This window comes from Prionailurus bengalensis, chromosome E2 (genome assembly GCF_016509475.1).
Source record: "Prionailurus bengalensis isolate Pbe53 chromosome E2, Fcat_Pben_1.1_paternal_pri, whole genome shotgun sequence".
Taxonomy (NCBI): Eukaryota; Metazoa; Chordata; class Mammalia; order Carnivora; family Felidae; genus Prionailurus; species Prionailurus bengalensis.
This window is the reverse complement of record NC_057352.1, coordinates 1,753,572-1,780,249: the sequence shown is the minus strand read 5'-3', so window position 1 is coordinate 1,780,249 and position 26,678 is coordinate 1,753,572. Positions and strand designations below refer to the sequence as shown.

Genomic DNA, 26,678 nt, shown 5'->3' with positions numbered 1-26,678 from the left:
ATTGTAATTCTGTATTTCCAAATAAGCCCTTTTTTTTCTTTTTTTTTTTTTTTTTTGCTGGTTAAAAATAACCGAATGTTAAATACAATGAGTGTATTATTGTATTTTTAAGGTCAAGAGTCCAGCAAATACACAGCTCATGGAGGCAAAGGGCGAGCGGTCTGTGCCATTGCGCCGAATGGGCCTACAGTCCCAGGCTGGGGGAGGCTCCAACGGCTGTGGAGTGGAGTGGGGAGAGCAGGGGCTGCAGGACACCCCAGGACAGAGGCAGAAACTTCGGGAAGCAAGACGAAGGACACCCCTGGGGAGTGGCCTGAACGGGACACGACCTCCCAGCGGGGGCCGGTTTGGTGCGCACGTAGCTTGGGAGTTTGCCGACCTTAGAGCCACCCCCACCCCCCGCAGCTTCCTGTGGTTGGTGTCTCATCATTCACAAGCACACGGTGGCAGTTCATTAATGCATTCGCGCACTCTCGGAGACTCACGCAGGAATTGGTTCACCGAGACCCTTTGCTTCGCCTCGCATTCCGCCAGGTTCCCCCAGCTCACGGGGGCCCCCCCCTTAGTCTGCCCCGCCGCAGCGCCCGGGTCTCCGCGCCCTGCCACCTCATTGGCTCAGCGTGGGCGGAAGCTCCCATTTCTGTCTTTTCTATTGGACACGCTGCCTGCGCGCCCAGAAGATCCAACCAATGGGAGCCGGTCAGGAACTGTGGCTCAGCCAACGAGGGGGCGCAGACATAAAGGCCCCAGCTCTGGCTTCCCGGGAGTTCCTTGATCTTCGGAGGTGCAGCTTCGCGCGCTGCGCTGAGGGTTCGTGGGAGGCCGTCGGCGTCCGAAGCGCTTCAGCCTGGTTGTTGCCTACCCTCACCCCTTTTGAGGACAGTTCCAAAGGGCTCGGGAAGGCGTCCTGTCGCCGCCGTGCCGTCTCCTGGGGAACCACCCAAACGCTGCGATGCAGTCGGGCAGCGTGCAGCCCGCAGATGAAGAAGAGGAGCAGACCCGAGACCAGGGAACAGGTGGAGAAGGACTGGTGTCAGTTGTTGGGGGCGGGGGTGGGGTGCAAGAAGCGCGTGTTGACCTCTGCCTGTCTGTCTAAGAAGCTGCAGCAGGCCTCGTGGAGCTCGGCATGCCCCCCGTGTGAGTGTCTCTGGAAGGAAGCGGAGCGGGACGAGAAATGAAGACCAGCTGCACGTGGGAAGTGTTGGCTCGTGGGCCAACCAAACAGCCTGGCTGCGCCCTTGACAAGGGGAAGGGGCACGGGGGCGGGAGGCGAGAGGTGAAGGAGGTTCGAGTCCGTCACTGCCCGCCCTTTTCTTCCCCGAACTGAGGCTCTGTTCTAACTTTCAGGCGGCGCCTCACGATTGAGGACTTTGAAATCGGGCGTCCTCTGGGCAAGGGAAAATTTGGGAACGTGTACCTGGCTCGGCTCAAGGAAAGCCATTTCCTTGTGGCCCTGAAAGTCATCTTCAAGTCCCAGATAGAAAAGGAAGGACTGGAGCACCAGCTGCGCCGGGAAATTGAGATCCAGGCGCATCTACAGTAAGGACGGGCTGCAGGAGAATCCAGCGCCAGCTTCTTCCTCTTCATCTGTTTCCTCTTCCATCTCTGGCATCTGAACCCAGCACTCCCCCCAAATGACCCTCCAACAGGCCACCTTGAGTCCACCTTGAAGACTTTTTCTGCAGTTCACTCCACTTACACCGTGTAAACCTCCTCCCTGTTTCAGACCCCCAAATCCTGATGCCTCCTCTTGCTCTCCCCTCACACACTCCAGTATCAGACCATTATTCTGGTCCCAGCGCAATTTGTCCTTTGTCCGACCAATCACTTTTAGTAGCATGGGGAGTTGGGTCTCATGAGTCTGACCCTTCCTCCATCTTTTCTCCAGGCACCCCAATATCCTACGCCTATACAACTACTTCCATGATGCACGCCGGGTGTACCTGATTCTGGAATATGCTCCAAGGGGTGAGCTCTACAAGGAGCTGCAAAAGAGCAACACGTTGGATGAACAGCACACAGCCACGGTGAGGTGGGAGGGCTGGTGGCTTTGGGCCTGTGAGTTTACTCTGGGCTGGTGGGGATCACTGCTTGTGGCTATCATTAGTGTCCAGCTTCTTTTCTTTTTTTTTCTTTATTTCTGAATTCTGTTACCTTTTACGTAGTGACACATAGTCCTATAACTTCATATTTTGATACCCTAGTTACCCAGAATATTAATAATTAGTGTGTATGAATTTGGATTCTTTGGTTGTAAGCAACAGAATCTCCACTACCTTATGTGAAGAAGCATGTTGAAAGCCTCTGAGTAGAACTGGCTTAGAAATAGAAAGCAAGAGATTTCTACAGAGCCTCAGATGGGGAATCAGAGCCTCAGTTATCCCAGCAGGAAGGGCTGGGTCGTCTTGCTGTCAGAATGAGTGATCTTCCAATTTTCCTCCTATTTTTGTATCATTTCTTCAGGACTCCAGTCCTGTGGGCGATCCTCTGATTGGCTCAGCATGGGCCCTGGTCCAGCTCCTTGCTGTGCTAAGGCAAAAGAGAGGCTCCGTCCACTTTAGCATCCCTCCTTTAAGACCACATAAAATGGGGAGAGGAATTCCTCCCCCGCCAGTAATTAATTGTGCCATTAAGGAAGTAATGGGGTCGGTAACTAGGACATAAAAGATTCCACTACAGCGGCGCCTGGGTAGCTCAGTCAGTTAAGCGTCCTACTCTTGGTTTCGGCTCAGATCATGATCTCTCCGTTTGTGAGTTGGAGCCCTGCATCGGGCTCTGCACTGACAGTACAGAGCCTGCTTGGGATTCTCTCCTTTTTCTCTGCCCCTCTCCTGCTTGTGTGCTCTCTCTTTAAAATTAAAAAAAAAAAAAAAGATTCCACTACAATGATAAAAATGTATGAGGAGTATTTTAGCTCACACAGAAAACTGGCTGGCTTTATTTCCAGACTGCTTTTTCTTTGCTCACTCAGATAATGGAGGAATTAGCAGATGCTCTGACCTACTGCCATGAGAAAAAGGTGATTCACAGGGATATCAAGCCAGAGAATCTGCTGCTGGGGTTCAGGGGTGAGGTGAAGATTGCAGACTTTGGCTGGTCTGTGCACACCCCATCTCTGAGGTAGGTCACGTGGTGGTGGCATGGGCCCTGGGTGCCAGTAAGGAATGATCCAATTTAACCCATTGCACGTGTAAGACTGGGATAAAACCCCGGGTTTGTATTTGAGCACTGTCTTTTCATACGTATATATTTAATGTGCATTTATAGATGGAAAGAATGGCTGAACCACATCTTTTATCTTTTGATCTCTGTTAACATATAACTTTCCCCAGTAAGTTTCCATGTAAATAAGAATCATTGCTCCATAATTCCGGAAATTTTACTTGGTCTCTGTTGACGCACCTTCAGTTTGTTCAAATCTCTATTGATGCCCAGAATATTATGAAAACATCCTGGATCGTGAGCTAATTCCAAAGTATGGAATTGGTGGGTCCCAGGACTTGCCTTCCCTAAACCTCGATCCTTATTAAAACTTGGTGTTCCCAGACTTCCAGGCTTGGGAGGGGACTGCTCAGGCCTTTCTAGCATCTCTCATCTCACTGGAATCTAGAAGAGGAGGGTTGCCCTGTGTGGGGCCTCTACACAGGCCTCCCTTCTCTGCTGTCCTCTAGGAGAAAGACCATGTGTGGGACTCTGGACTACTTGCCCCCAGAAATGATAGAAAGGAGAACATATAATGAGACGGTTGATCTGTGGTGCATTGGAGTGCTCTGCTATGAGCTGCTGGTGGGGAATCCACCCTTTGAGAGCCATTCCCATAATGAGACGTACAGACGTATCCTCAAGGTGGGATGGTCACATTCTGGGAATTCGTGGGGGTGGGGTGCTACAGAGCCTGGGCTGCCCATAAAGGTTATCGAATAAGATCCAGAAGAGTGCCTGGAAGGGACTCAAGGAACAGAAAACATGGAGCACAGAAATTAACCATCCTTTTCTTTTTTCTTGTCTGGCCTCATCAGGTGGACATCAGGTTTCCTCCGTCAATACCTTTGGGGGCCCGGGACTTGATCTCCAAGCTTCTCAGATACCAGCCTTTGGAGCGGCTGCCTTTGTCGCAGATCCTGCAGCACCCCTGGGTCCGGGCCCACTCTCGGAGGGTGCTGCCTCCATCTGGTCAGATGGATTCTTGAGCCCTGTCTGCACCTGTTTCATTGCATTTGTCCAGGGAGCTCTCCTGGCTCTACTAACTTGTCTGTCTTTTGTTTCTTCTAAGATGCAAGATACTAATGAATAAAAGCTGAGTCGTTTTTTTTACCAGGTCTTTATGGTTCTGTGAGTTGGTGTCTGATGGGGTAGAATCTTGATTTCTTGTAGAAACTCTTTCCCATGAGAGCGTCCCAAGATGATGTCCCTCCGGGTCCCCAGGGTGGTGACTCAACCACTCACCGTCAAAACTAGTTCCTATTTTCATTCAGATAACCGCCTTGGTGCATACCCTATCCCCCATCACAGTTGCTTCTAGACTCAATTTACTATTTCCCATCTTCTCAGGAGCATGGATCTATAAAACAGGACACGGGTCAACCCAGAGGTCCACCGTCTTTATACTGACACGAGCATGCTACCGTCTGATAACATGTGTCACTGAACATCAACTGCCGCTCAGTTCTCAAATGGATTCACCAGTATCTCTGTGATGTGTCATATTCTGATTGCATCAACTAAATCACCCCTAATAATAGACGGACCGTCACCTCTTCTGAAATCACATCCTCCACTTGGAGCAATTTAGGGCTCTTCCAACCTTCCCCTGTATCCTTCTGTCCCACTGTCATGTGTCAGCCACTCCCTCTATCCACAATAAGCTGACTGCCCCAGAATAAACACCTAGACACAGCTGGGAGCTCAAAACATGGTTTTGGCTCATTTTTGAAGGCATCGCTTTCCCCGCTGCGTCACCTGACTTACAAACACTGCGTATGGAGCTTGCCTTGTTCGTGTTACTCCCTTCACCGTATTCTATGCAGTCTCCTCATGTGAAATGTCCTGCGCGTGTAGGACCACGGCTCCATGTGTGACCAGACCCATTATACAAGGAGCTCGGCTACTCAGACGGACAGCCCCCAACCCCTGCTGCAGATGTATGATTTAAAGGCTCCAAGATACTGGCTTGTGGCTTTTCATCTGCACCTCCAGTGCCCACATCTCTGCTTTCTAGCTTTGTCCTCTCTATCAGTGCTCTTGAAGTAATACTTCAATTAAACACCTTGAAATTCCTAGTAAACTAACTGGTTTGTACATAGGAACCCTGCAATATTACTCGGTTCTGGTGCTAGACAAATTCACATCACCGGGTGCATTTTGGGGGAAGTAGATAAGATAAGCATAGGAAAGGAAACTAGGGCTTCCACGTTGACTACCCGGTGATGTGTCTAAATCATACAAACTCTCTGACATGCTTTACAGCAGGGATTTCCAACAGCTATATAGCTTTCCCCACCACTGATTCCAGACATTCTGCCTCTCGTGACAAAGAGAATATAAAAATCTTTAATACCTGACTTACATTCTAGCCTCAAATCACTTCATTTAACTGTGTCAACTACATGTGAAGAGAAATACGCTGTTTCCAATTTGGTCAAGTTATTATGGCCAATGATGGATCACACGCTAATTTAGCCATATTTCTCCACAATCTTTTTTAAATTAAAAAAATTTTTCCTTAGTTTTGGGAGAGCACAAGCAGCGAGGGGCAGCAGGAGAGGACAGAGGATCTGAAGCAGGCTCTGTGCTGACAGGCTGACAGCAGTGAGCCTGATGTGGGGCTTAAACTCAGGAACCATGATATCATGACCTGAGCTGAAGGCGGACACTCAACCAACGGAACCACTCAGGTGCCCCGCCCTTTTTTTTTTTAATATGAATTTTTATTTATTTTGTTTGAGAGAGAGGGAAAGGGGCAGAGGGATCCCAAGCAGTATCCCCTGCTCAGCATGGAGCATGACGTGGGGCTTGATCCCAGGATCCTGGGACCATGATCTGGGCCAAAATCAAGAGTCGATGCTCAACCAGCTGAGCCACCCAAGCACCCTTCCACAACCTTTTATAAAAAAATATCTTCCTCTAGAAAATTAACTCCACCTTAATCCTTGATTCCATTAACATCCTGTTACTATGCTTTTCTCCACTTTTAAAATTAAATCTCTCTTTTTCTTTTTAGTTTTTATTTAAAACCCAGTCAACATACCATGTAATATTAGTTTCAGGTGTACAATACAGTGATTCAACACTTCATACAACACCTGGTGCTTATCACAAGTGATCCCTTATTTAACGCCCCCCTCCACCATTCTTTTTTATGGCTGAGTAATATACCATAAAACTAAATCTTTTGAGGGCATTTTCTGCACACTAAATTCCCATTTGCATAACCATATGTATTCTGAACTCATTAGAAACGAGATCTTATTCTCTCACACTCACAGTTATGAGAAGAAAACAGAAGTCACTGATGGTGACTTGTGAGACTTTATGTAATAGAATTCTAAAAAGATTGTGAGGATTCTCAATATGACTGTTGGTTTCTTGTCTGCACCTATTTTTTTTTAAAGGTTTATTTATTTTTGAAAGAGAGAGACAGAGATAGAGCGAGGGGAGGGGCAGAGAAAGGCAGACACAGAATCCGAAGCAGGCTCTAGGCTCTGAGCTGTCTGCACAGAGCCCAATGTGGGGCTTGAACTCACGAACCTCGAGATCATGACCTGAGCCGAAGTTGGCCATTTAACCAACAGAGCCACCCAGGTGCCCCTTGTCTGCACCTATTTAACGCCGGGTTGTTCAGGGTTCGCCCCTGCCCATTCCTTTCTCCATCTATTCTCAGGCTTCTCTTCAGACTGGAGATAACCCCGTTCGCTAACAACTCCCCAACATGCAGATCCACGCAGGACCCCTAGTCCGGCAATCAGACACAGGATGCAGCGCCCGTGCTCCACCCCGGAGTCCCGACCTCCCCCAGCCTCGCTCACCAGCGGGCGTCAAGGCCTGGCAGCACGTGCAGCTGATGCTGGACTAGAGCCCGCGAGGGGCCGGGCGGTGCGCATGCGCCGCGTGGGAGGGAGGGCTTCCGGCGTCCGTGTCCTGGCGCTCGGTCTTCCTACCGCTCGTGTGCCCAGCTCCCTCCCGGAAGATCGCGAGGAGGTGAGACGCACGGGGAAGTCGCGAGCCCAGCCTAGAGCCTGACCCTAGGCGGACAGGTGACACGTGCCCTGACCCCAGGCGGACGCTCCCGCCTTCGGAGCCTGGATTTCCCGGGGCATGTGATGGGCATCCATTCTCCTCGGCCCCCCTGGGTTGTGTTCACGGTGAAGAGGCGGGCCTGACAGGGGTATCTGGGCCTAATCAATGTTTTACCACGAGGAAGACTGGCTCTGGAACGCGTTCTTCTGGGACTCGTTTTTAGAGCAAAAACTACATTACCCAGAAGGCTGTGCACGGGGGTGCCCGCGGCAGTACCGGGGCCACTGAGTGACAGAACAGGGGCATTTCCTGCGGCTCGTTGACATGGGGGCGGGGCTTCCGGCCTCCTGGAGACATACGTCATTTGTGTGCGACGATTCCGTCCACGCCAGCTGTGGGGAGGGGTCGCTGTTCTGTGGCCGCTTCCAGTGCAGCTCATCCAAAAAGAGGAGAAGGGGGGTTGCGACTCACCTCCGCGCATTTGAACGGGCCGTGAGCCGCGCGGTGACCGGGGAGTGCGAAAGTCAGCCGAGGTCACCCCTCCCAGGACAGGGAAGAGGTGGCGGTCGGCCGAGCCCGCGGGACCCGCCTCTGTCCACGGGGTCCCATGATGGCGGCGGCGTGGATGGACCCTGCGCAGGTGAGTGGACGATGTTTTGGGCATTGCTGCCTCTCTGCTGCGGAGAGGGCTCCTGGGCAGCTGGAAGTGGAGGGAGAACTCGATTTCTGTTTGCAGCTGTGTTTGTGTAGGACGAGTGGAGAGGGCTTGTCACTCACTTGATCTCCAGCCTTGTAACATGGGAGACAATATACAGAGGGACAAGTGGCAGAACGTACGTAAAAGTAGAACTTTGATCCAAACTTGCAGCCACCTGCCCAGGGAACTAACCCCGTATCCATCGTAAACAACCCAGGAAACCGGCCCGCTCCAAGTCACACTCGCCTGAAGCCAGATTTCTAGCTCTAGTGACCATCCAGGAAGCTGAACAATGACTTCTGTTAACTGTCGGCCCTAAATGGCCAGGATGTGATTAATAAGTGACGCTCTCTAATTTTTTCTGCATTTCCAACTTCAGACCGACCAGAAAAACCATATATTTGCCTCTCACCAACCATATACGTACGATGTTACATGATTGCATGTCGGAAAGTTTTCATAACTCACGCATATATCACCTGGGACTCAATGTGGAGGCCGTAGTTAATCCTTCTGTGCGTGTCTACCTGCCCAGCATGCTCCCAGTGATGTGAGTTTATCCAGCACCAGAACCGAGTCATGATGCAGGGTTCCTGTGTACCAACCAATTAGTTTATTAGGACTTTCCAGATGTTTAATTGAAATATTAATTCAAGACCACTGATAGAGTGGACAAAGCTAGAAAGCACAGAGATGTGGTCTCTGGAGGTGCAGATGGAAAACCATAAGCCAAGGTCTTGGAGCGTTTAAATTACAGACCTACAGCGGTGGGGCTGTCCATCTGAGAGTGGAGTACCTGTGTTACTTATATTTATCGTGGATCTGATCTGGTCACACGCAGAAAGGTGGTCTTATATGTGTTGAATGTCTCAGAAGACTGTAGAATATGGTGACGTAAGTAACATTAACAAGGCAAACTACATATGCAGTGTTATTTGTTTCTTTTTTTTTAGATTTATTTATTTTTGAGAGACAGAGCACTAGTGGGGGAGGGGCAGAGAGAGAGAGAAAGAGACAGAATCCAAAGCAGGCTCCAGGCTCTGAGCTGTCAGCATGGAGCCCTACGCGGGGCTTGAACTCACGAACTGTGAGATCATAACCTGAGCTGAAGTTGGACACTTTAACTGACTGAGCTACCCAGGCGTCCCTCCATGTACAGTGTTTTGTTTTATTTATTTATTTATTTATTTATTTATTTATTTATTATTTTGGGGGGGGGACAGAGAGAGACAGAGCATGAACGGGGGAGGGGCAGAGAGAGAGGGAGACACAGAATCGGAAACAGGCTCCAGGCTCTGAGCCATCAGCCCAGAGCCTGACGCGGGGCTCGAACTCACGGACCGCAAGATCGTGACCTGGCTGAAGTCGGACGCTTAACCGACTGAGCCACCCAGGCGCCCCCATATACAGTGTTTTTAAGTCACAAGACCACATTAGTGGAAACAAGGTGAGTTAAGAACTGGGGACTTGAAAAAAAATTTTTTTTTAAAAACGTGGGGCAGTTGGGTGGCTTAGTAGGTTAAGTGTCTGACTCCTGATATCAGCTGTGAACTCACAGTCGTGGAATTGAGCCCAGTGTTGGGCTCCTCGCTGAACAGGAAACCAGCTTGGAATTCTCTCTCTCTCTCTTTGCCACTCCCCCCCCCCCCGCCAATAAATAAACATTAAAAAAAAGAACTGGGTACCTACAGTCACCCTAACGAAGATGTGAAGCCCTCAGCATGGGGCAGGCAGCGAGCAGGACCAGTGAGGCTCAGGTACTGCCGTTGTCACCAATGCTGTTATTGTCATTATTCACTCATTCCTCTGACGTCCTGGGGCCCATGGTGTCTGCATCTCCCAGTCCATCCGCCACTTCCATTGTCTTGTGTGACCTTCCGGTGGCTCCCGTGGAGGAGGCTTCTCCCTTACACTGCTGTGTCCACCCCCACCTTGAGCCCGGCACGGAGCTTGGCGCTCACGAGGTTCTTGGCGATTCGAGCCTTGATCACTCTGTACCTTTATCAGGGATGTAGGGATGAGGCCCGATCCCATCCAACGCCCCGACACCAACACGCTGCTACCTCTGTTTGACATCCAGGTGTCTGTGACCTTCGACGATGTGGCCGTGACTTTTACCCAGGAGGAGTGGGGGCAGCTGGACCCGGCCCAGAAGACCCTGTACCAGGAGGTGATGCTGGAAAACTGTGGACTTCTGGTGTCTCTGGGTAAGTGCTCCCCACTCCACCCTAGGGGGGGACCTGCCACCTCGTGGTCAGAGGACCTTCTGTCTCCAGGCGTGGCCCCCAGATTCCGCACCTCTGCGTCTTTGCCTGTTTCTGTTGTTTCTCTTCCTTACTCTGCTGCGGGGCTGTGTGGGGTGTCCTTGAGGCAGAAATGGCCACCTGAGCCCGAGCTCCTCTGGACCTCTCGCCCCAGTGCCCGGGACAGACTGGTCTCCATCTGAGGTCCTCATTTCGCATTCCAGAGGGGGAGCTGACGGGCTGAGCCTGGTTGGCTCAAGTGTCCTCAGCAGGGCCAGCAGGGCAGGGAGTGATGGGAAGTTCTCCGGGAAGGAAGGGAGTCGGGTCCCCCGGAGGCCTTTGCCTTCAGCACCAACAGGTATTGTTGTAAACGAGGTGATCCCAGTGACGGGGCTTCTCTGTGCTCACGTGCCCTCGTGGTTGTCACTTGTTTCCAGGGCCGGGATCGTCTGCCGGGACGAGAGAGGCGGTTAGAGTAGTGCTTCTCGGCGGGTCGCAGTTTTGCCCCCAGGAGCCATTTGGCAACGTCTGCGGGCACTCTGGGTTGTCGCGCCTTGGGTGTGGGTGGAACTGGCATCTGGTGGTTAGAGTCCGGAGATGCTGGAGACCTCCTTCGATGGACATGGCGGGCCCCTCGACAAGAATTATCCCGCCTGCAGAATCCAGGGTGCCCAGTTGAGAAATGCCAGCTTAGATGTTTCTCTGCTTGAGGTTAGTCACCACGAGGCCATTCGATCTGAGACCCCAGAGCTTAGGGGAAGACGTGCCGATTTTTGGAGAACTGGAGTTAGGTCTCAGTGAGAAGAGGCAAAAACAAAATTAGAGAAGTTTGATAGATTAAATATTTTGTAACAAAACGTTTACAAATAGAAAGTGCATTTTGGCCCTGCTGAGCTCTTCTCTCCCCTTCCGTGCTCTCCCTGAGCTCCCCCTGCTCTGGCTGTGCGGGGCGTCTGGTGGTTTCCTGCGCACACACCTGGCTCGGGCCTCAACTTGCTGTTGTGTCTGCCTGGTGAGTGTTCGTGGACATTTCAGCCTCTCAGACGGTGACCCTTCTGTGCGCGGTCCCCGCCTCCTCGCCAGCAGTGTCCTGACCACCAGATCTTATGCAGGGCCCTCCCCCATCCCTGTCGCTTTCTCTCATCATCCTGGTTATGGCCTTCTAGGTTAGCGGTCTCAAGCAGGGACGATGTCGTCCGCGAGGGACACTGGGTAGTGTTTGTAGACATTTTGGTTGTCGCCCTGGGATGGGGCTGAGACAGGCACCTGGTGGGTGGAGACCTGGAGTGCTGCCAAACATTCTTGTAACTCACAGTACAGTTTCCTCCCTGTCTTCCCTGCAAAGAAGTGTCTTGACCTGGGGTGCCTGGGTGGTTCAGTTGATTAAGTAGCCAACTCTTGGTTCCGGCTCAGGTCATGATCTCGCAGTTCATGAGTTCGAGCCCCACATCGGGCTCTGCGCTGACAGTGCAGAGCCTGTTTGGGATTCTCTCTCTCTCTCACTCTCCCTCCCTCCCTCCCTCCCTCTCTCATGCTCATGCTTTCTCTCTCAAAATAAATAAACTAAAAAAAAAAAAAAAAAAGTATCTTGACCTAAATGTCCATTGTATAGAGGTTGAAAAACCCTGTGGTCACAGGGTGCACGGACACTTCATCAGCTGACATTGAGGGACACCCTGACATAATCATTTCATGGAATGATTAATGCCTCCTGATTATTGTTGAGGAAAAATCTGGGTTCAGTGCTGAATCTTAATGCCTTACCTGCAATTGTTGCTCATTTCCCTTTTCAACAGAGTGAGCATGCAGCCTCGAGTAGGCAGCATGAGCTCACTGGGAATTAAGATGGTTTTGGTTTCATTGCTGCGTCTTCAGGGTGACCTGCCTTCAAGGCCAGTGACTCCGGTTTCCCACTTCCTAGAGTGATACAGATTCCCTTGTTGAAGGAATCTAAGCAAAATAAAAAGTGGGTCACTTTTAGGAAAAGTGAATAATAATAGTCACAGCCTGTTCAGGTCCTTGGAGCGCTGTCCCAGGCACTGTTCCTGCTTCACCCACACAATCTCATGGCATCGCAGTCCTCCGGAAGTCTCGGCCACTACAATGAGTCCCTCAGACAGCTTAATTTACTCAGTCTGGAACGAACTTCATTTTATGAAGCTGTTCTCTATTTTTTTTTTAATTTCTTAAAATTTACATCCAAATTAGTTAGCATATAGTGCAACAATGATTTCAGGAGTAGATTCCTTAATGCCCCTTACCCATTTAGCCCATCTCCCCTCCCACAACCCCTCCAGTAGCCCTCAGTTTGTTCTCCATATTTATGAGTCTCTTATGTTTTTGCCCCCCTCCTTTTTTTATATTATTTTTGCTTCCTTTCCCTTATGTTCATCTGTTGTGTGTCTTAAAGTCCTCATATGAGTGAAGTCATACGATATTTGTCTTTCTTTGACTAATTTCGCTTAGCCTAATACCCTCCAGTTCCATCCACGTAGTTGCAAATGGCAAGATTTCATTCTTTTTGATTGCCGAGTATTGTAATCCATTGTGTGTGTGTATATATATATGTGTGTGTGTATGTGTATGTATATATGTATGTGTGTATATATATATATATCTACCACATCTTCTTTATCCATTCATCCATCGATGGACATTTGGGCTCTTTCCATACTTTGGCTATTGTTGATAGTGCGGCTGTAAATATGGGGGTGCATGTGTACCTTCGAAACAGCATACCTGGATCCCGTGGATAAATGCCTAGTAGTGCAATTGCTGGGTCATAGTGTAGTTCTATTTTTAGTTTTTTGAGGAGCTGCCATACTCTTTTCCAGAGTGGCTGCACCAGTTTGCATTCCCACCAACAATGCAAAAGAGATCCTCTTTCTCTGCATCCTCGTCACATCTGTCGTTGCCTGAGTTGTTCATGTTAGTCATTCTGACAGTTGTGAGGTGGTGTCTCATGGTGGTTTTGATTTGTGTTTCCCTGATGATGAGTGATGTTGAGCATTTTTTCATGTGTCGGTTGGCCATCTGGATGTCTTCCTTGGAGAAGTGTCTATACATGTCTTTTGCCCATTTCTTCCCTGGATTATTTGTTTTTTGGGTGTTGAGTTTGATAAGTTCTTTATAGATTTTGGATACTAACCCTTTATCTGTTATGTCATTTGCAAATATCTTCTCCCATTCTGTCAGTTGCCCTTTAGTTTTGCTGATTGTTTCCTTCGCTGTGCAGAAGCTTTTTATTTTGATGGGGTCCCAGTAGTTGATTTTTGAGCTGTTCTCCATTTTGTTGTTGTTGTTGTTGTTGTTTTTTCTGTAGTAAAAATCCTTTTTGTGTTTAATGTTGATGACAGTGTATGGTATTTGATGTTTCTGTAAAGGTCATATGTGATAGTATCACTGCATAGGATTTTCAGTTTTATTATTTTTGAGTAGTTCATGTAATGTTGAAGTCTAGAGTCCCTGAGTCTGTCCTTCCCTTGGCCCCAGTTCTCTGAGGACGACCTCACCTCCACCCCCCACTTGGTCTGGGGCTGCTGGCCACACACAAGGGTGTTGCCGTTTCCTCCTTAGTGTCGTGTTTAGGAGACAAAGGCCCAGAACCAGACCCCTGATGTTCAATCCTAGCTCTGCCCCTTAAAGCTGTGGCTGCAGGCACATCAGTGCACCTGGGTGTGCTCGCTGGTAACATGTATATACTTCCCCAGATACTCATGTATGTACTTCCCCAGACTGTAGCAAGGATGAATGGGTAACTTTTGAACAGAGCTCAGAACAATGCCTGGTGTGAGCAGGTGGTGTGCAGTTTAGCAGTTAAGAACCCCTCTGACAGTGTCATATCTCTCGTTGTGATCCTCATCATCCTCACACGGGGACTCAGCACTTCCGGAACGGTGTTGTGTAGCTTTGTGGTAAAACGGCATAGAGAGCGGATATGGCTGGACTTGGGTGTCCGTTTTGGCCCAGCCATTCACCAGGTCTGTGCGCTCTGGCAAATCCCATGATTTGCCTGAGCGTTAGTTTCTTCATCTACAGAGTGGTGCTGGTTGCAATTTGTACTTGCTGAGAATGCTGTGAGGAAATCCTGAGATAGAATCCTCATTTGGTCCATGGCCTATAGGAAGAACAATACAAAACTGCTTAGGATTTAGAAAAAGACCTAGATCAATGAAGACAAATAGCTTGTTTTGAACGATTAACTCAATATTTTAAATATGTCAGTTGTTTCAATTACTCCGTAAATTTATTTCAGTTTTGAAATGACATAATGCATTTGAGATGCTTGACACAGCCCCTTATGATCATGTTTATCTATGATTACACTTTATATTTTGACATTTATGATTAAACTCTATATATTGGTTTTTGACTTACTGTGAGGGAAAGAAATCTCCCTGGCAGTATGGCCTGCTTTTGGTTTCTGGGTTTGCATGTTAGCATTTTGTGTGGATGGAAGGAGCTTTATTCTAAGGTCTTCTTTACAGACTAGATTGAGAGGTTTAATTTGTTTTCCCAAAAATCCCAGTGCCTTCTTTCTTTCTCCGTGACCAGGGTGTCCCGTCCCCAGACCGGAGCTCATCTGCCAGCTGGAGCGCGGGCAGGAGCCGTGGACGGCGAAGAGAGGCCTCTCCCAGAACACCTATCCAGGTAGGAGCCAGGATGCGGGCGCGTGGGAGACCCTGCAGGCTGGAGACCAGGAGGGGACCGCGGGCCCTGGTTCCCCGGGAAGCTTCTCGTTCTGGCCTCTCTGGTGGTTCGGAAGCCGGGGAACCCTTTGACCCAGAGTCCGCGTGCCCGGCCAGGGACCCGTAATGTCTCTCCCTCCGTCCACCTGCCAAGTTTCGGTGGCAGGTTGGGGACCGGACACGGCCTCAGAGAGCCGCTCAAGCCTCCCCCCGCCCTCAGTGCCTCTCTCTGGCCGGCGTCCCCAGGTCCTGGTCCCCAGGTCCTGTGCAGCCGTGTCCCGCCCGGTGCATCTCCCGACTCGGTTCCTTATGCCGCCGCCTCCATCAGCCCCGCCCCCACGCTCCCTGCTCACTCCCATCATCTTCCCTGCGGGGGCCGCTGGCCTCCCCACCGCTCTCCACGTCTGCGTGGTGCCTCTGGTCGGCTAGGCTCCAGGTCCTGCCTGCGCTTCCCCAGGTGCTCAGACTCTGTTCCAGACGGCTAGCACTTCCCCAGCCACGGACGTGTCCCCTTGCGACCGCGGCATTGACAGTGCATTGCGCCTCCTCCCCCGCTTGAGCCTCGACCCTTCCACACCCACTCGGGCTCTCGAGTCTGCAGCTGTGCCTTCCGTCTAGCAGAGGGGGTCTTGCCCTTGGCCCTGGGGCCGCTTCCTGAACCGGAGTCCAGAGCACCTTTTCAGGGAAATTATTTCCTCCTTCGTTTTGTTTGTTGTGTAACGTAACTTCATCCTTTCTGTACTCCGTGTAAAAATAGACCCAAGCTCCTTACCGTTGAAGAAGGTCAGTAAGTTCCAGGCTCACTTGGCTCCCGTCCGCTCCCTGCGCGCTCACGTGCTCACTGCTCACACAGGCGCTGTCCAGAGCCGTCCAGGTCCCCGGAGTCGTCCCCGCAGCGGTCCTCCTGCCTGTGGTTACGGCATCTTTGATGTCTGCTGGAGTGAGGTTGATGGATTCCAGGCTGTGCGACTTCCACGTTTTTCCTGGATAATTGCCAGTGTGTTCTAAAGGGTACTTCCACCGGGAACGCACGGAAGCTCCTTCCACCCATACCTTGCCCAGGACCCGATTCTCTAAGGCTCCTCAATTTTTGACACTCAGATGAGCGCAAAACTGTGTCTCCCGTGGTCTCCATTTATTTCTCTTTCATTGCGGAGGAACTTTAGCACCTGATCATAGGATTATTGGTCAATCTGTATTTTTTTTGAAATGTCCTTTCATGATAAATACCTATTTTTTTTTTTTAATTTTTTTTTTCAACGTTTATTTATTTTTGGGACAGAGAGAGACAGAGCATGAACGGGGGAGGGGCAGAGAGAGAGGGAGACACAGAATCGGAAACAGGCTCCAGGCTCTGAGCCATCAGCCCAGAGCCTGACGCGGGGCTCGAACTCACGGACCGCGAGATCGTGACCTGGCTGAAGTCGGACGCTTAACCGACTGCGCCACCCAGGCGCCCCAATAAATACCTATTTTTCTATTAACTGGTTTGCATTTTCTTTTTGATTTGTAGGGATTTTTTATATATTTCTCATTTAAACCTTTTTTTGTAGTAAAATATCCATAGCATAAAACTTAACATTTTATCATTTTTAAATATACAGTGGTGGCATCAAGCACATTCATAATGTGGTGCAACATCACCACCTCTATCTCCAAAGCTCTTCGTTGTGTGAAATTGAAAGTCCTTCCCCATCACACAATAACCGCCCCCAATCTCTGCCCTAGCCCCCGGCAACCACAATTTTACTTTCTGTGTCTGATTTTGACTACTGTAGATACTAGTGGAATGATACAGTGTGTGTGTGTCTTTATGACTGGTTTATTTCACTTAGCGTAATGTCCTCAAATCTCATCCATGTTGTAGCGTGTGTCAAAATTTCCTTCCTTTCTAAGGCTCGGTGACATTCCACATCCCACACTTTGCTTATCCGTTTATCACTCGTTGGACACTTGGTGGCTTCCATATTTTAGCTATTGTGAATAATTCTGCTGTGACATGGGTGTACAAGTATCTTTGAGAACCTGATTTTAATTCTTTTGGCAGATGTCAAGAAAAAATGCTGGATTGTCTCGTAATTCCACTGTTTAACTTTTTGAGGAGCTACCGTACCGTTTCCACAGAAACTATGTTATTTTACATTTCCACCAACATTGCGCAAGAGTTCCCGTGGCTCCACATGCTCCAGTATTTGTTATTTTCTGATTTTTTGATAACCATCCTAATGAAGTCGAGACGATAACTTATTGTAGTTTTGATTTGCATTTCTCTAATGATTAGTGATGTTGAACATCTTTTGTGCTTACTGACAGTGTGTGTATCTTCTTTGGGGAAATGTCTAGTTCAGGTCCTTTGCCCATTTCTGTCATTGGGATTTTTTTGTTTTTGAGTTTTAGTTTTCTGTATATTCTGGATATTAATCCCTTATCAGATATATGATGAGCAAATATGTTCTCTCATTCTTTGGGTTATCTTGCTCTGTTGATAATATCTTGATGCAGTTTTTTAATTTTTATGAGCTCGAATTTGTTTCTTCTTTTGTTGCCTACGCCTTTGGTGTCATATCTAAGAAATCATTGCCAAATCTAGTGCCATGGAGGTTTTGCTCTATGTTCTCTAAGAATTTTATAGTTGTAGGTCTCACATTTAAGTCTCTGATCGATTTTGAGTTCATTTTTGTATATGATGTTAGATAAGGGTTCAATTTCATTCTTTTGCATGTAGATACTTAGTTTTCCAAGCACCATTTGTTGTAAACAGTGTCTTTTTCTCCATTGAATGGTTTTGACACCCTTAATCAAAAATGATTTGATGATATATACTAGAGTTCGTTACTGGGATCTTGATTCTGTTCTCTTGGTCTATGTCTGTCTTCATGCCAGTACCATACTGTTTTCATTACTGTAGTTTTGTAGTAAGTTTTCAAATCAGGAATTTAGAGTCCTTCAGGTTTGTTCTTTTTCAAGATTGTTTTGGCTATTCAGGGTCCATTCTGATACTATATAGATGTTATGATGGATTTTTCTGTTTCTGCCAAAAATGCCTGGGATTTTGGTAGGGATTGCATTGAATCTGTAGATCACTTTGGATTATATCAATATCTTTAAAAAATTTTTTTTAATATTTATTTTTGAGAGAGAGAGAGGGAGACAGTGTGAGCAGGGGAAGGGAGAGAGGGAAACACAGAATCTAAAGCAGGTTCCAAGCTCTGAGTTGTCAGCACAGAACCTGACGTGAGGCTGAAACCCACGGACTGTGAGATCATGACCTGAGCCGAGTCAGACACTTATATCCATATCTTAACAATACTAAGACTTCCAGTCCAAGAATATGTGTTTCCATTTATTTACATCTTTAATTCATTTTAGCAACATTTTGTAGTTTTCATTGTATCTCTTTTACTTTGTCATTTAGATTAACTCCTACGTATTTCATTCTTTTTGACGCAGTTGTAAGCAGGCCTTTTTTGTAATTTCATTTTCAGATAGTTTATTATTAGTATATAAAAATGCAACTGATTTTTCTGTGTTGACTTTGTATCCTGCTACTTTGGTGAGCTCATTCTAACAGTTACTGTGTGTGGCATCTTTATAGTTTTCTACATATAAGATCATATTATTTGGAAACAAAGATAATTTTGCTTTTTCCTTTCCAATTTTGCTGCCTTTTATTTCTCTTTCTTGACTAATTCCTCTGCCTAGAACTTCCAGTGTTACGTTGAATAGAAGTGGTGATAGCGTACATCCATGCCCTGTTCCTGATCTTAGTAGAGGAAAAGCTTTCAGTCTTTCACCATTGTGTATCATGTTTGCTATGAGTCTTTCACTTATGACTTTCATTGTATTGAAAAAGTTTCCTTGTATTCCTAGTTTGTTGAGTGTTTTTATCATGAAAGGATGTTGAATTTGTCAAAGGCTTTTCAGCATCGAGATGATTGTGTGGGCTTTTCCCTTCATTATATTAATGTGAGGACTCACATTTATCAGTTTTCATATGTCAGATTGCTCTTGCATTACAGGAATAAACCCCACTTGGTCATGGTGTGCAGTCCTCTTAATATACTGCAGTTTGCTGATATTTTGTTGAGGAATTTTTGCATCATTGTTCATAAGGGATATTAGTTTGTAGTTTTCTTGTAATGTCTTTGGCTTTGGTGTCAGGGTACTAATGGCCTTAATGAGTTAAGAAGTGTTTCTTTCTCTTTAATATTTTCGAGGAGTTTGAGGATTGCTATTCATTCTTCTTTTAAAATGTTTGGTAGAATTCATCAGTGTAGCCATCAGGGCCAGGGTTTTTCTTTGTTGGTAAAATTTTTTTACTACTAATTCAGCCTCCTTACTAGTTATAGGTTTATTCAGATCTTATGTTTCTTCCTGATTTAGTCTTCATGGCTTTTGTGTTTCTAGGAACTTGTCCATTTCATGTAGGTTAAACAGTTTGTTGATGCACAGTTCATAGTACTTTCTTGGGCACCTCAGTGGCTCAGTCAGTTAAGCATCCGACTTTGGCTCAGGTCATGATCTCAAGGTTTGCGGGTTCAAGCTCCACATTGGGCTCTGTGCTGACAGCTCAGAACCTCAGTCCCACTTCAGATTCTCTATCTCCCTCTCTCTCTGCCCCTCCCATGCTCTCTTTGTGTCTCAAAAATAAATAAACATTAAAAAAAACTAAACATTTCTGCAGAATTGATAGTAATGTCCCCACTTCCATTTCTGATTTCGTACTCTGAATCTTTTTTTTTTCAGTAGCCAAAAGTTTGCCAATTTTGTTATCTTTTCAAAGAACCAACTTTTTGTTTCATGGATTTTCTCTATTTTCCTATTCCTTATATCAGTTCTCTTTAATCTTTACTATTTCCTTCCTTCCCCTAGCTGTGGTTTCAGTTTGTTCTTTTCCTACATCCTTAAGTTGTCTTTAGTTTGATTTGAGATCTCTTTTGTTATTTAGCATTTATAAGCTATCAATTTGTAAGCATTTATGGCTATAAATTTCCCAGTTAATGCTGCTTTCATTGCATCCCATAAGTTTTGATATGTTAAATTTTCATTTTCATTAGAAATGAATCATAGTTTATGTGTTATCTTTTTAAACCTATTGAGACTTAATTTGTGGCCTAACATGGTCTGTCCTGGAAAATGTTCCATTTACACTTGAGAAGAATGTGTATGCTATTGTTGTGGGGTAGAATATTCTGTATATGTCTGTTAGCTCTAGTTAGCTTACTATGTTAAGTCCTCTATTTCCTTACTTCTAGTTTGTCTGGTTGTGCTATCCATTATTGAGAATGGGGTATTGAAGTTTCCATGTATTACCGTAGGATTGTCTCTTTCTTCCTTCATTGTGTTGCTTTTTGCTTCATACGTTTTGATGGTTTGACATTAAGTATATGTCTACAATTGTTATAGCTTCTTGCAGTATTATACTTTTTATTAAAATACAATGTCCTTTATTGTCTTTTGTAATCTTTTCTGACTTAAAGTCTATTTTGTTTGATAATAATATAGCCACTTCTGCTTGCTTTTGGTTTGTATTTCCATGTAATATCGTTTTCTGTTCTTTCACTTTTAATCTATTTGTGTCTTTAGATCTAAAGTAAGTCTCTTGTAGACACATATACTTGGATCACGTGTTTTATCAATTCTGCCAATCTGTGTTTTTTATTATTATTTAAAAACTTTTTTAAATGTTTAATTTTTTTGAGAGAGTGCATGAGTGCGGAAGGGGTAGAGTGGGGGGGACAGAGGATCTGAAGCAAGCTCTGCCTGACATCAGCGAGCTTGATGTGGGGCACAGACTCACAAACTGAGATCATGACCTGAGTCGAAGTTGGACGCTCAACTGACTGAGCCACCCAGGCACCCCCAATCTCTGTTTTTTAATTGGAGAGTTTAATCCATTTACATTTAAAGTAATTACCAATACAGAGAGACTTCTGTCATTTTGATATTGGCTTTTTATATGCATTATAGGTTTTTTTTTGTTTCTCATTACTGTCTTCTCTTGTGTTCAGTTGACTTTCTGTAGTGAAATGTTTAAATTCCTTTCTCATTTCCTTTGTGTATATTATCCCTAGCTGATTATTTGTGGTTTCCATGGGGATTACATTTAATATCTTAAATTTATAACACTAATTTGATTTTATATCAGGAGAAGAAGTTCTCCTTTACACTTCTGTTCTCACCTCTTTTAGTTGGTCATGTTACCACATTACGTCTTTATATATTGTATGCCCTCAATCTTAATAACTCTTTTAAACCCATTAGTCTCTTGAATTATGTAGGAAACTAAATGTGGAATTATAAACTGAAGTTACAGTAACACTACCTTTTAGATTAATACAGTTTTTTTAAATTAGTCTCCTAAATCATGTAAAAAACAAAAACTGTAGTTATAAACCCTTGTTAAAATAATACTAGCTTTTATAATTGTTCATATATTTACCTTTATTGAGATCTTTATTTTTTAATATGGCTTTGAATTGCTGTCTAGTGTCCTTTCATTTCTTTTTTTTTTTTTTTTTTTAACGTTTATTTATTTTTGAGACAGGGAGAGACAGCATGAACGGGGGAGGGTCAGAGAGAGAGGGAGACACACAGAATTTGAAACAGGCTCCAGGCTCTGAGCTGTCAGCACAGAGCCTGATGCAGGGCTTGAACTCACGGACCGTGAGATCATGACCTGAGCGGAAGTCGGATGCTTAACCGACTGAGCCACCCAGGCGCCCCGTAGTGTCCTTTCATTTCACCCTGCAGGATTTCCTTGAGAATTTCTTGCAAGACAGATTTAGTGATAACAGACTTCTTCAGATTTTATATATGGGAATGACTTAATTTCTTTCATCACTGTTAAAAGAGTTTTGCCAGATATATGGGGTTTTTTTTTAAGTTCATTTATTCATTTCGAGAGAGAGGGAGAGCAGGGAAAGGTCAGAGGGAGAGAAGGAGAATGAGAATTCCCAAGTAGGCTTCATGAGATCATGACCTGAGCTGAAATCAAGAGTCGGTTGCTTAACTGACTGAGCCATACAGGCGCCCCTGGATATAGGATTCTCGGTTGACAGATTTTTTTCTGTTTTCTGGCCTCCCGAGTTTCTGATGAGAACTCTGCTGATAATCTTATTGAGAACTTCTTGTATGTGACAAGTTTCTTCATGCTTGCTATCAAGATACTCTGTCTTTGGCTTTCACAAGTTTGGTTATAAGTTTTATTGGTGTGAGTCTATTTTAGTTCATTTTTCTTGGAGTGCATTGATCTTTTTGGATATTTAAATTGATGTCTTTTCATCAAATTTGGGACGTTTTCAGCCATTTATTCAAATATTTTCTTTCACTATTTTCTGGGAATCCCACAGTGAGTGTATTGGTTCCCTTAGTGGTTTATCACAGTTCCATTAGGGTATTTTCACTTTTCTTAAATGTTTTTCTTTTTTTTTTTCTGTGTTTGGACATAATTTCCATTGTCCTATATGCTGATTCTTTCTTCATCCTACTGTAATCTTCCTTTGAATCCCTGTAGTGAAGTTTTCATTTCAGTTATTGTATGTTTTGGTTTCTATTTAGGTTTCTTGATCTTTGCTGATACTTCCATTTTGTTTATATGTGGTTTTCTTGACTTTCTCCATATCTTACTTTAGCTCTTTGAGCTTCTTTAACATAGTTGTTGTAAATCATGTCCAGTAGTACATCTGCATCAGGTGTATTTTAGGACCAGTTTTGGGAGGGGTTCCAAACATGAGCTACTATGTCCTCGGGGACTTGTTACCCTTCTGGCATTGATGTAGGGCAATACATGCATGAAGTATTGGCAGCCTAGGAATTTCACTTGGCTTGAGGGTCCAGAGTTTTATTCACTGCCATTACATAAACATAATTGATTGGATCATTTCCTACCTGACTCCTGCCCTTCCCCATCTCTTTCCAGAGGCCTAGTTGCTATCTTCTAGCCCAAAACACAAATCCTCTAATTACGTGGTTGGACTTTTCTCCTGTGGTCAAACATTGCCCTGAATCATCTCTTAAGCGAACTATTTGAGGTCCTATATAAGTTATCCATTTGCATAAATATCCAATCTGGAATTGACTGTGTCTCCCCTCCAGCACTTTGTCTTCTAATCCAGCCATTCCCCTGGGTCTCTCTCCCTTTCATGGTGTCAACAGTCCGAGGACCAGGAAAGAAATTGTTATCCTGGGATTCAGAGGTGGCAAGACACAGAGACACTATTTTCATCTTCATTTTATTTCTGTTCATTTCACTGAAATGCTCGTTTTTCTCCTATGTTGGCATTACCAACAGACCTATTTGTGTATTGGATTTCTTTCAGGTGACAAAGGAAAACCCAAGGCCACAGTATCTGCCATTGGTGAGCCAGCCCTGTCTGAGGGCGTCCCCGTCCAGGAACAACTAATACAAGGGGTTGCAGGAGACTCCCAGAAGCGCCAAACCAAGGATCCGATTGGGTCATTGGAAATGCAAGAAGGACATTTGAGACCAGAGATAGATCCCCAGAAGGAGAAACTCCCCGGGAAATCAAGCTCTGAAGTTGGCAACATAGGGACAGCTGATAATGTGTGTTCAAGAATTGTACAGGAGCCAGTCCCTCTGCGAGGTGCTGTCCATGACCATGACTCGTGTGGATCAGGTAAAGATCCCATGATTCAAGAAGAAGAAAATATCTTTAAATGCAACGAATGTGGGAAAATTTTTAACAAGAAACGCCTCCTTGCTCGACACGAGAGAATTCACTCTGGAGTGAAGCCCTATGAATGTACTGAGTGTGGGAAAACCTTTAGTAAAAGCACTTACCTCCTTCAGCACCACATGGTCCACACCGGGGAGAAGCCCTATAAGTGCATGGAGTGCGGGAAGGCGTTCAACCGCAAGTCACACCTTACACAGCACCAGCGGATTCACAGCGGGGAGAAGCCTTATAAGTGCAACGAGTGTGGAAAGGCCTTCACCCACCGCTCCACTTTTGTCTTGCACAACAGGAGCCACACTGGAGAGAAACCCTTTGTGTGCAAAGAGTGTGGAAAAGCCTTCCGAGATAGGCCAGGTTTCATACGTCACTACATCATCCACAGTGGTGAGAATCCCTACGAATGCTTCGAGTGTGGCAAGGTCTTCAAACACAGGTCCTACCTCATGTGGCACCAGCAGACTCACACTGGGGAGAAGCCCTACGAGTGCAGCGAGTGCGGGAAGGCCTTCTGTGAGAGCGCGGCCCTCATTCACCACTACGTCATCCACACCGGGGAGAAGCCCTTCGAGTGCCTGGAGTGCGGGAAGGCCTTCAACCACAGGTCCTACCTCAAGAGGCACCAGAGGATCCACACCGGGGAGAAGCCCTATGTGTGCACTGAGTGTGGAAAGGCCTTCACCCACTGTTCCACTTTCATCTTGCACAAAAGGGCCCACACTGGAGAAAAACCTTTTGAGTGCAAAGAATGTGGGAAAGCCTTTAGCAATCGTGCAGACCTCATCCGACACTTCAGCATCCACACCGGGGAGAAGCCCTATGAGTGCATGGAGTGCGGGAAGGCCTTCAACCGCCGCTCGGGGCTCACGAGGCACCAGCGGATTCACAGTGGAGAGAAACCCTATGAATGTGTCGAGTGTGGGAAAACCTTCTGCTGGAGCACAAACCTTATTCGACACTCCATCATCCACACCGGGGAGAAGCCCTATGAATGCAGCGAGTGTGGAAAGGCCTTCAGTCGTAGCTCCTCCCTCACTCAGCATCAGAGGATTCATACTGGGAGACACCCCGTCAGTGGCAGCGCAACAGAAGTGGGGAGACCCTTCACGAGCGGGCAGTCCTCGGTCAACCTCCAAGAGCTCCTGTTGGGGAAAGACTTTTTGAATGTAGCCACTGAAGAAACCTCTTACTCAGAATCTGATCATTCGTACCAAAGAGAAACCCCTCAGTTTTCTTCCCTGTGAGAAACCCTTCTGTTGCAGGATATCTGTGGTCATCTAATGAGTCATACTGGAAATTCATCCAGCCCTACAGCCTTATTCTACAACTGAGAACTCATCCAGGGAGAGACCCAGCGGTTATATGCATGTAGGAAAACCTTCAGCTGTATCTTTTCCTTAATTTACACTGCAGTGTTATCTCAGGAATTTTTTTTTCCTTTTTCTTTTTTTTAAGGAGACTTAGACAATGAACTGCAAACACATTTTCTTTCAGACTTCCTTGCCAAGCCTTTGGCACTTTGTCATGGATTCCTTAGTTTACTTGGCAGGAGGAGGGTTTTGTTGAGAGGGAAAGGACTTAGACTTTTTATATGTCTTGTATATACATTCATTGCTGTCCAGTGTCAAGAGAATTAGTTGAGGGCAGGTTTGGAAACTTTCATGAATGTCTTCTCTGTTCTAAAACATTGTCTCTGTTCATAAGGAGCTTAATTTTTGTGAGAAATGTAATGGCTAAAGCCATCAAACACTTTTATATTTGAGGAGATAAGAATACACCTATGAATGGGCACATTTTATTTTACCAGTTAAGACTGTTTAAGGCTTTGATTTTTAAAAAACAAACATTTTCTTCATGCGGCTTTAAGGAGCTGATACTCAGCCATTTTCTTGGTCCTGTACTATTAGTTTACTTGATTGCTGTAATTAGGTGGTAAATATTTTAGTTGCATAAAATGATCTCTCTTTATTCTTCTTATTTAAAACTGATTTAGCACTCTCATTACTCTGATTTTCCACATAAAGTTTTGGAGAAGCTTGTCTATTTATGAAAAAAAGTATCAAATTTCGATAGAAATTGAGTTAAATTGTCAGATTAGTTTGTTAAGAATTGTCTTCTTTATGGTGTTGTATCTTCCAGTTTATGAACATGGTATGTCTGTACACTTATTTAAGTATTGCTTGATTTATTTCATCACTGTTTTATAAATTTCAATAATAGGTCCTGAATGATTTTTATAAAGTTTATATCTAGGTGGTCTTTTTTCTTTATGATAAATGGATTGATTTTTAACTTTAAGTTTCCACCCAAGTTTTGGTAGTATACAGAATTGTAATTAATTTTTAGATGTCAGTTTGGTATCCTACAATCTTTCTGAACTGTAGGCATTTATTTGTTTTGATAGACTGCTTGGGTTTTTTTACATAGAAATACCATCTGCAAATAGAGGTAGTTTTATTTCTTCCTTACCATCTGTCTACTTCATTTTCTTTTCCTGGACTAGCTAGGGTTTCCAATACAATATTGAATAGTAGTAGTAAGAAAGGCTATCCTTGTCTGGTTTCTGATATTAGGGGGGAAATATTCAGTATTTTGTCAAGTATGATGTTAGTATAAGGTTTTCTTCATAGAAGTTTCTTAATCAAGTTTAGAAATTTTCCCGTATTCCTAATTTGCTGTGGGGTTTTTTTGTTGTTGTTATTGTGAATGGGTGTTGAATTTTGTCATACGCTTTTTCTCTGCCAATTGATACAATCATATGTTTTTTTCTTCAGCTTGTTGATATGATGTATTACATTGATTTGAGTTTTGAATGTTGAAGCAGCTTTGTATTCTTGAAACAAGTCCTACTTGATTGTAGAGTGTAATTATTTTTATATATTGTATTGCAGTATTCAATATGCTAGTATGTTGAGAAAGTTTTCCTCTAATTTCATGAGTGATAATGATATGTAGTTTTCTTTCTTTTGTTCATTTTTGTTTCTTTGGTTTTTGTCTATGTTTGGTACTGTCATTGGTTTTGGTGTCTAGATGATAGTGGCTTCCCAGTATGTATTGGGAGTGTTCTTTCTTCTGTTATGTGGAAGATAGTGCATAGAATTGGTTTTATTTCTTCCTT

General features: G+C 45.4%; 2 protein-coding genes across 3 annotated transcripts; both read left to right on the top strand.

Moving 5' to 3' along the window:
• Positions 1-730: 730 nt before the first annotated feature.
• Positions 731-4,319, top strand: AURKC (aurora kinase C). Its single transcript, XM_043600108.1, has 7 exons — positions 731-1,016; positions 1,101-1,137; positions 1,348-1,539; positions 1,889-2,027; positions 2,972-3,120; positions 3,672-3,846; positions 4,020-4,319. The coding sequence occupies exons 1-7, from the start codon at positions 953-955 to the stop codon at positions 4,188-4,190; spliced, it is 927 nt and encodes a 308-aa protein (XP_043456043.1). The 5' UTR covers positions 731-952; the 3' UTR covers positions 4,191-4,319.
• Positions 4,320-7,565: 3,246 nt separating this feature from the next.
• On the top strand, positions 7,566-25,733 carry LOC122494693 (zinc finger protein 805-like). 2 transcript variants are annotated; one of them, XM_043600062.1, is made up of 4 exons: positions 7,566-7,876; positions 10,014-10,140; positions 14,731-14,826; positions 23,186-25,733. In XM_043600062.1, exons 1-4 carry the CDS (start codon positions 7,844-7,846, stop codon positions 24,802-24,804), a joined length of 1,875 nt encoding a protein of 624 aa, XP_043455997.1. In that variant the 5' UTR covers positions 7,566-7,843; the 3' UTR covers positions 24,805-25,733. The 2 variants fall into 2 exon arrangements, with proteins under 2 accessions (XP_043455997.1, XP_043455996.1); XM_043600061.1 differs by lacking the exon at positions 7,566-7,876 and adding an exon at positions 9,653-9,690.
• The last annotated feature ends 945 nt before the right edge of the window (positions 25,734-26,678 follow it).